The sequence below is a fragment of the Prunus dulcis genome, chromosome 2, assembly GCF_902201215.1.
Source record: "Prunus dulcis chromosome 2, ALMONDv2, whole genome shotgun sequence".
In the NCBI taxonomy this organism is placed as follows: Eukaryota; Viridiplantae; Streptophyta; class Magnoliopsida; order Rosales; family Rosaceae; genus Prunus; species Prunus dulcis.
Window position 1 is genome coordinate 24,082,503 of NC_047651.1, and position 9,372 is coordinate 24,091,874.

Genomic DNA, 9,372 nt, shown 5'->3' on the forward strand with positions numbered 1-9,372 from the left:
TCAAGTGGATACTTACTTATGCACTCGAAGTCTTTTGTTAGAAAATGTATTTATTTTATAAAATTAAAAGAGTATAATGAGTTTTACTTTTACACAACTCGTTGGACTTTTGGCCTCAAAATACGTAACAGTTGGACTTTTACCGCGAAGTTTGCATGTGCGATCGGCACAGCGCATGATAGCACACAAGATCCAATAATCCGTGCATGACGAGGGGGATCCAGTTCACAAGGGCAGTTTAGTCATTACAATAATCTCGCGGTAACTGACCTGCACATCGAAACGGACCGAAACCCGATTAAAGCCCACCAAATTAAATCCATTAGACTGTATAATCATTTTCAAATAACTAATTTCAAGAAAAGTTTATTATTGTAACCAAAAAAAAAATAATAATCTCCTTCAAAATACATGTTTTTCCTAAATTTAAGAAAAGGATAATCACGTTTCTTTTGAGCAGAAAGAGAAACGAGAGAAAGGAAGAAGACGACGTATTCACTAATCGAATATATAGGGAAGAAAAGAAAATGGGTTGGGTTTTTGTATGTTTGAGAGTTTGAATCAGAAGCCGTTGCCATCTGGTTCAAATTCGAATAAGAAACATAATGGCTTCGAATTCGAATCCTTCTCTGCTGCCTGAGATCGGAGCCGATGGCCTTGCTCGAGAGGCTTCTGTCATTACATACACTGAGAAGGTCTCTCTCTCTCTATATCAATTTCTCTATTTCGTCTTTCTTCTTCTTCTTCGTCTTTCTTCTTCTTCTTCTTTTTGTTTTCTTTCTGTTTTTGGTGATTTGTTGACTGTGTATTTGTTTCGGTTTTGTGGCAGGTCATCGAGGAAGAACAGAATCAATTAAGGAAGTAAGTAGGCTTCGTTTGAACACACATTTCTGTTCACTCTACTATGCACTAATATTTATATGTATCATTTTAGGGAATTTTAATTGCTTGAATTGTGTGTTGAAGCCTTAATGCAGTAATTACACTTGAATGATTGCTCCAATATATGACAGAAATGAATCAGATGGTCATTGCATTCTGCATTTAGTGATTCGCTGATGCTGTGATTGGTTCCTTAGAAATGAAATTTGCTTGAGAATTAGGGATCCGGGAAAACAAGAAGTTTAGGGTTAAGCCGGAACTTAAGGGAGATTCTTTAGCTTAGTTCAATAGTTGGAAATAATGGCAATGGAAAAACTGTTTTGTAATCGGTTCGAGGATGTGAACAATTGTGGTCAAGAGCTGTGGGAAGTCAACATACTTTTAAAATTGGAAGCTTTCACTGGTTTTGGTTCTCCTGTGTTCGAGTCATGAATTATGTAATGCTTTAATTTAGAATACGGGATCATCAATTCAGTCGTTGATTCTATCTTTTTGGTCCTTACAATTTTTTTATGTTTCTTGGATTTGTTTCAACGGGCATTGCTGTATTAGTGTATTGTAATTACTCATATTCAGGCAGATTAATTATTTATGATTTGAAACTGATGAATGGCTTCAGATACATTCAAGAAAATTATACTAAAATTCGTGATGTCGAGCGAGAGCTGGCAAATCTTTCAATGGAGATGAAGCTCACGGCTGGGCCAAAAAAATCAGGTTGTTGCCTTACTGTTGTTAGTTACTCATATTCTGCAGTTTGATGAGTTTTCTTCTCTTCATGTAAATTAAAATTTGATTAATCGTATTTTTTCTTTTACTTTCTGTGTATGGTGCATCTTCTTAAGCTCTTGAACATTTGAGGAAGAAAATAGAGATGTCAACAGAGAGAATTCATGCTGCCAAGCTGAAGGAAGAACAAGCACGAAAGGTTCGTTCCTTTTAATTATAGAAAAGAGTTGCCTTCATCCTTACCTAGTAATGCTCTGTTTGGCATTCATCAAATATTGAACCAAACTCTCCTGCATGTTTCCCAAATGCTCATGAAAATTGATACATTTGATTCAACTTGAGCAAGATGACCTAGTATAGTTAAAGATCAAAGTTTTTGAATAAAATTGGCCTGCTTTTGTCTAATTGTAATAAAGCAAGATTGAATTGGGTGATGTGGTGGAGTTAAAGTTGAAAAGCTAAGAGTTACACCAGCCATACACATTTTATCAGGGATGGATGAAGACACATGAATGCAGATTCACCACAAAGCTCATAGCTGCAACGAATGGATAGAGATTTGATGATTGTATACACTCAGCTGAATGTGGTTATGTGTCAAATCATTTCCAATAGTGCATGAATTTTATTGTCTATGCAGTCTGATTTGTTTTGATGTATTTCAGGCGTGGGAAGCAGCAGTACAGGTTGTAAAGGACGAGGAAGCTATCAAGCAGAGTCTGTGTGAAGACTTAAACCAACTGGTACATATCTTTGTTAAATGCATCCTTTAGGTTACAGTCTTGAAAAATTGGTTCTGACACTGTTGGTTTAACAGGTACAAGAAAGCAGCAGTTCTCAGTTTACAAGACTGGAGGAGTTAAAAAGACGACTTGAAGCTTTGAACCCAAGCAGATCATCGACCTCTGTTTCTTATGTATGTTATCTTTTCATATTTGAGGATCATATTTATAACATCATGGATGGGCTAGATGGCATTGTGATCATGGTTATTGATTGGAGTGAATTTCATGTTGCCTGAGAATCAGTAGTAGTAATGAAGTTTAGTCAGTGTGTGTGTGTGTGTGTGTAATTCATAAGTATGCAACGTTGTACTGCATCAGGCGTGTTTATCAGATGAAGGAAAGGTTATGTTTCAGTGTAGTTTGGATATTGTAAATTTTTGTTTTCTCATTATCTTCCAAGAAATTGTTATTGCTTCATGTTGGTGTCAGACAGATTGCATTTCCCGTATGCACTGTGCAGTGCAGGAGTTAGTTGAGAGATACCATATAGGAATCTAGGATATTTCATTGTAAGTTTGTGCCCCAGGGATATGCCTACCTTAGGGGCCAAATCAAGTTGCTTCTTTTCCTTAACAATTACATGCCTACGGAACATTCATATTTATCTTAGACTTGGCACCAACTTGGGTCACTCAAATGCTTATATATGTATTTATATTATCATTAGTACAGAAATGCTAATAGCTTGAACTTGGAACTGTGTTTAGGATAGGAAATCAATGGGAGTTGCTCAAAGTGGCACGGCGCCAGATGCTTCTACAGTTCCTCGATCTACAGAATCAGGCAGAGTCACTGAAAACACTCCTAATCCAGGAAACGGTGGAAATGTTTCGGTCACAAATGGCCACAATCAGCAGCCTTCTGCTGAGGGAGAAGGAAGACTAAAGAAGAAAAGTCAATTCCAAGGAAAAGGGAGGGGAATTGGAGCTGTGCCCAAGGGCAGGGGATCTCCCGCGCCTGGCTGGACAGGTGCTGGGTTTGATGCTTAGGAGCACTATTCTGGATTCTCTCTGTGCTGGAAGCTCTTGGATGATAAGTAGCAGCATTACTTCTGCTCAATCACTGAATATATTGTTTCGTCCATTTTTCTTCCCCTGTATTCTTTAATTGTATTTAGCATTTCGTATGAGAAATGCAAGCTGCCCTTTCTGATTGCTTCTTCCCACCCACCCGTGTATTTTACCAATACAATCTTACTAAGCAAAAATCAAGAAAGTAGTTGTTAATTGTTCATCATCATTATCAAATTATATAACATGATTATGATCATGTTCATTTAGAAGAAATTAGGTTATGTGTCTAATTTCAATGGGGTATAGGGTTCGTGGAATTGTCTTAACATTCCAGAAGTAGGTTATTTTTTCAGCCCATTACTCGGAAGGTACACCAAATATTAACTAACATGGCGGGTAATTTTGTTGCTACTTGCTAGTGGTGGTACACAATGCTACGCTTGCCACTCCACACACACTGCAGATCTTCTTTATCTAACCGGGCAACCTGAGCGCTCAGAATTGTACATACAGAGAGAGAGAGAGAGAGAGAGAGAGAGAGTTATTACGGAAAATCGTAACAGTAGCTGAACTTTATGAATAAATATGATACGAAAGAGTTGTGATTGAAAAAATTATTGCCAGAGCCCATTTTCATATAACAAAAGTGAAGTAGGTGCAAGTCTTTCTAGTGCCATCACGTCTTATCTTGTCTCTGCATTATTTGATCCTTTTGTCAAAAATAAAGGCCGTTTATGGACCCCGGGCCTTTTGTTGGGGCAGATGAGTGATAAAATCAAACACCTTCTCCCACCATGTTGTGGTCATTAATTAATACAATGATTTCAAATTTAGTGTGAATAAATAAGGTTGAGAGTAAACTCATATATGAAATAAATGAAACATTATCGGATAAGTTGCCAACGGGTCTAGTTGTGTGGAAAATGGCATTGACTTGCATACTAGTGGTTAGGTTCAAGCCCTCATTACACTTTGATAGTGTGTGTGAAAAATCATTCTCCTCTTATAGTTTAGACAATCACTTGTATTTAAACATTTGTTCAATAAAGTTGGTGCACCTCCTTAAAATGTCTCGAGCTTAGTTAGAAGAAGTGGGTAAACAAATCCAAGATTAAACTTTATATTGATTGAGAATAATAAGCTGATTTAGCAACAAAGCCAACAAGGACCACTTGGCTGTTTGTGGGCTAGCCCCTTGGTCCTACCTAACCTACCTGCTAACGCTAAGGCTACTACTCTACTAGTCTCATGGGCTCTGATATATATGCAATTATATCATAACATTGATTGAGTAGAGTAACTTTCATGAAGATGCTCTGTGTGTGGAGTAATTCAGGACAGTAGTTGGTCAAGCCCTGCGCTGTTGTCCATTTATTTAATTTCTGCATTAAGATGTTGGGGAAAGGTAGGCAACTCTTTAAATTTTGAACCTGCAAACCCAACCCAACTCAAAGTTTCCATCATTTTCACTGGCCACCGCTCTCCTCTTTCATTAACTTGTCACGTCAGAGGGAAATGCACAAGGATCGATTTCATCTCTCTCTATATATCCCATTTGAGTGAAAGCAAGCAAAATCCCTCTGCTCTCTCCTCTCTCTCTCTGGTGGTATATATAAATGAGTAAATACTTACACAACAAAAACATACGTTATGGTAGCATGAATGAAACAAGTACTATATTTTGTCGATCAAGCCTTTAACTCTCTCTCTCTCTCTCTCTCTAGCCAGCCTCATGAATTTCATATACCCTTTAAAGTTAATGTTGAGAGGTGCCAAACTCATATATCACACATCTCAAGGAAGGGAGGGAAGCTTAGAAAAATACAGATCCATAAGCTATAGGTAGCTTCAGCTCTTACCCCAAATGCCTCAATCATCATTAATTGGATGCAGTCAACCCTCAGATCTCCACCCTGCTATTTCTCTGCAGTCATCAACACCAATAATTAAACCCCACCCTCCGCTCCTATATGCACCAACCCACATGCATATATATAATTATTTCATTTGCATTATGGCATTCGATTTGAATTTCCCGCTCAGTTTCTTTCTATATCTGTTGCGTTATTAGCTCACTAGTCAGTCACTGCTGCCACGCTTTTTTGCTCTATGCAAGATTATTATTGGAAACATTAAATGGCAACTAAAACGCTTTTTTTTAAAAACTTCCTCTAGAGATTGTTTGACCTAACTGTCGATAGCTAGTATATATAACGTGAGGCTTAAAATATAGAGAGGAGAAGATAAGAGCATTGATGTATGCTTTGCATTATTATCAAATTAATCCTCCTTCTCCTCCTCTTTAATACAGTCTTCCGCTACCCGAGAGAGAGAGAGAGAGAGAGAGAGAGAGAGAGAGAGAGAGAGGTTCTTCCTTGTTTAAACGTTTCCAATCATATATGCATCATGCATGCATACGCATATATGCATAAAAGTTTGATTGCATGCACAACTTTTAGGTTGGCTTTTTTCAGAATTTACCTTTCTGTGTATTAGCTTTTTCTTTTGAGGAAATCAGAAGCCACGTTCATTCATGTACTGCCACTGGCTGCGCAAATTAACCATCTTTTTAGTTAGGAAAACCCACCTAATTTGGAGCACAGCAAAAAGCTCAGACCCCCATGACAATATATATATATATGAGAACGAAATCCTTTAGGATTCTCCATGGCATATACCTCTTCGCAATCCCAAATGGTAACAAATTGGCATTGATTATTGTGTTGTAAAAAAAGAAATGGTGGAGGGTACCTGCAACTGCAACTGCAACTATAACGGATACAACAGTGGGTGGTAGTGGTAGACCATATTATCCATATGTGTATATATATATATATATAAGTTACATGATAAATTAGACATCCGTACCAGAACAAAACAAGATGTACTTACTTATATATAACGTTGAACTTTTATAATAAGCAAAGAATAATACAAATAATTTTGAAAAAAGAGAGAGAAAGAGAGAGCAAAAATTTACAAATTACAAAAGGCTGGAGAGAAGGCAATGGATTCCCTCCTCTGAGCTCTCTGAGGGTCCTCTGTCACTGCTGTCGGGGCTGTCAAGCCCGTACGTGTCACCCACCCCACTTTTTTACAGCTCCCAATCTGCCACGTCACCCCCACCCCCCCGGACCAATAGCATCTCATCACGTGAACCACCCATGTGACCCCAGTCCACTCTCTGACCCTTTTCTGCATGCACCCTACGGCGCCGTTTTGGCACGCAATTGATCAAAAAAATTCAAAACCATAGGACCCTAGCCGTTTCATGTATGAGTGTGTCCAATATGTCCTTCTCTACCTCCCTAACGATCCCTTCTCCTTCTTCCTCAAACGCCATCTCACTTTGCACCTTCGACTCTGCAGGCATGTCCTTGTCAATTAAATCGTCAATGTCTTCAAGAACCTGACAGTCGGCACACGGAAAGCTCTGGATTTTGTGGCACAAAATGTTAACCAGTTCTGACCCATTCATATTATTCCACATGCCAATATTGTTTGAGCTAGTTGCAACCCATGGTTTCATGTTGATATATGGCCTCAAAATTTCCACCAAAATTTCATCCACCACACGGAACATTAACTTCCTGTTGCACCTTTGACCAAGTTGACCAGTAACATCAACAACGTTAGAATTTTCAAGGTGGTGAAAAATGGAAGGGTCTAGTGGATGGGACGGAGAGAACCAGTTGGTGAAGGAAACTTGGGTGTCTTTATCAATGCCAGTACGGCTTAACATTCTTGTGAGGTACTGGAGCAGCTCTGCCTCTGCTGCTGCTCCACCAGCAGAGCCGGAAGCGGTGGCTGAACTGGTGGCGCCACCGTTAAGCATGTTGATGATGTCTCGGGTGGCGAGCTCATTGGGGGTCCTCCGGCTCATTTGCTGCTGCTCTTGTTGTTGTTTGTACGTTTGGCTCGTGGAACTAGATAACTGTGACCACCTACGTTTCGATTGTTGGGCGTCAGATTCAGATACTTGTTGTTGTGCCTGCTTTATTTTGTATAACGCATTGCAACAAAACAATAATTATAATAAGTTTAAGTTGAGAGAATAATGTAAACGGTCAAAGTACTACGAACTCTAGCTTGCTTATACCAAGAATAATTTTGCAACATTGGAATATTTGATCTTTGATTAAATTTCAACCCAGTTAAGATTAATAAAAATTTGACAAACATGTACCTGTTTCTGGGGGATTTTGGTTTCTGGAGGTGAAGGATCTTTCTTGATTGGAAGAATGGTAGGGACATTGTTGCTTGACAATAATTGGGTTTTCTTGCATTTCTTGTCAGCTGGAATATTATTATGGATGGCTCTTGTAGCTGTTGATGGACTAACAAATGCTTCCTCCTGTTGCTTATGAGCAGATTTTCTACGCTTTTGAATTGATGCCTGGCTTTTCTGCTGCTGCTGCTGTTTTTCTTCTTTCAGTGGCTGCTGCACAGGCTTTGGCTTGGGAGGTAAAGATGAGAGAGGTGATTTGGGTTTTGGAGGAAGTGGTTGAATTTGATCCTTGGCTGTCAATGATGCAGGCGTTGTAGTTGTAGTCTTGGGGTCCAAGAATCTGAGCCTGGGAGAGCAGGAAGCTGAACTGTCTTCCTTGCTGATTAAACTCTTGGAAGCAGCATTACCATTCTTAGATTTAAGCTGGTGAAGGAGCTCATCTCTGCCTTGCTTGTCTTTGTTAACTGGTCTGGTGGTGTTTGTGATGTCCAAACCAACTTTCCTGCTAACACTTTCTCTCACCTGCTTCACAATCTGCCTAGCATAGTGGCTTGGGCTTTTAACATTCTCATGATCTCCAAAATTAATCATCTTTAGGTCCCTCCTTTTGTAAGATGAAGACCTGCAAAAATCCAGTTCCTCACCACCCCCCACCCCAACATTCTCTTTGTTGATTTGAAGTGAAAGGCGGTGATGAAGATCAACGTCTGATCTTCTGGCTGATGAGATTCTTGGAGTCTCAGGCAGTGAACGAGTACCAGCTGCTGCAGTATTAGTAGCGTCGCTCATATCCACGACATGTCGTCTTGGTCTACTTTGGAGGGCTTTCCGAGTCCGAACTTTTGACTTTGAAGTTGCATGAGTGGTAGTGCTACTACATGATGAAGTGGAAGAGGGTGATTGGATTTGATCAGGAAGAAGGTCAAGACCCATTAACCTTGCTACCAAATTTGGGGTCTTTGTTCCTGGTGAGCTAATATCTGATGAAAAATCAGCTGAAGATGTTCTGCCTCCTCCTCCACTTGTTTTGATCTGCATACCCATCTGGAATTTCAAAATCTGCACAACACAGAAGGGTCCAGTTCCATCATTATTATATCATCATTACTTACTTTTTAAAAACGCCAAAAAGGGGAAACAAATTAAAGAGAAAAAAAAAAAAAAATATATATATATATATATATATATATATATATATATCAGCATTGGTACTAGCTAGTAGTAAATGAAACTTACTGGACTATTTAAATTTTCTTCTTCTTTTGTGGTAGATGACAGTGAAGTCCCTTCTGATGAATCCAAGCTGTTCCTAGGTGCTTCAACACCTGGTGAATTCCACAAAACTACATTGTTAATTACTCAAAAATATATATTCTTAAAAGAAAATATTGAGAGAGAGAGAGGACCTTTGGGGACAGTGAGATCTTCTTGGTGGAAAGTGTTGAAAGAGGGTTGCTGTGGGGGGTGTAAGTTGGCAAGCTGAAGTTGATGGAAGTCAAAGAGCTGAAAGACAGCACACATGCAACCAGAAGAGGTGGCCATGTCTTTCTCAGCTGGTCCTCCTCCGCCACCTCTACCTCTCTTTGAGGATTTTCCAGAACCCCAATACCACTCCCTCATGCCCATAACTAGAAAATCAAAAGATGAAAAAGAAAAAAAAAAACAAAAACAAAAAAAACTCTATGCTTTTTCAACAAGAACCAAAAAGATTGATGGTGGGTCTGGATGAAAAGCT

The 9,372-nt window shown here is 39.1% G+C and overlaps 2 protein-coding genes across 3 annotated transcripts in view; one reads left to right on the forward strand and one right to left on the reverse strand.

Annotated features, from left to right (window-relative positions):
* Positions 1-376: 376 nt before the first annotated feature.
* LOC117618975 lies at positions 377-3,635 on the forward strand. Its single transcript, XM_034348778.1, has 7 exons — positions 377-695; positions 830-861; positions 1,502-1,599; positions 1,728-1,810; positions 2,277-2,354; positions 2,429-2,527; positions 3,104-3,635. Exons 1-7 carry the CDS (start codon positions 606-608, stop codon positions 3,383-3,385), a joined length of 762 nt encoding a protein of 253 aa, XP_034204669.1. The 5' UTR covers positions 377-605; the 3' UTR covers positions 3,386-3,635.
* Positions 3,636-6,274: 2,639 nt separating this feature from the next.
* LOC117618973 overlaps positions 6,275-9,372 on the reverse strand; it is a 3,774-nt gene continuing 676 nt past the window's right edge. Inside the window, exons 1-4 of one of the 2 annotated variants that reach the window (XM_034348776.1) lie at positions 9,044-9,372; positions 8,874-8,962; positions 7,596-8,696; positions 6,275-7,400 (exon numbers count right to left, since the gene is read on the reverse strand). The exon at positions 9,044-9,372 is cut by the window's right edge and continues 676 nt beyond it. In XM_034348776.1, coding sequence (XP_034204667.1) covers positions 6,654-7,400; positions 7,596-8,696; positions 8,874-8,962; positions 9,044-9,263 — 2,157 coding nt within the window. In that variant the 5' untranslated portion in view covers positions 9,264-9,372 and the 3' untranslated portion in view covers positions 6,275-6,653. Of the gene's footprint in view, positions 7,404-7,595; positions 8,697-8,873; positions 8,963-9,043 lie in introns of both variants that reach the window. The other variant, XM_034348775.1, reaches the window with a different exon arrangement.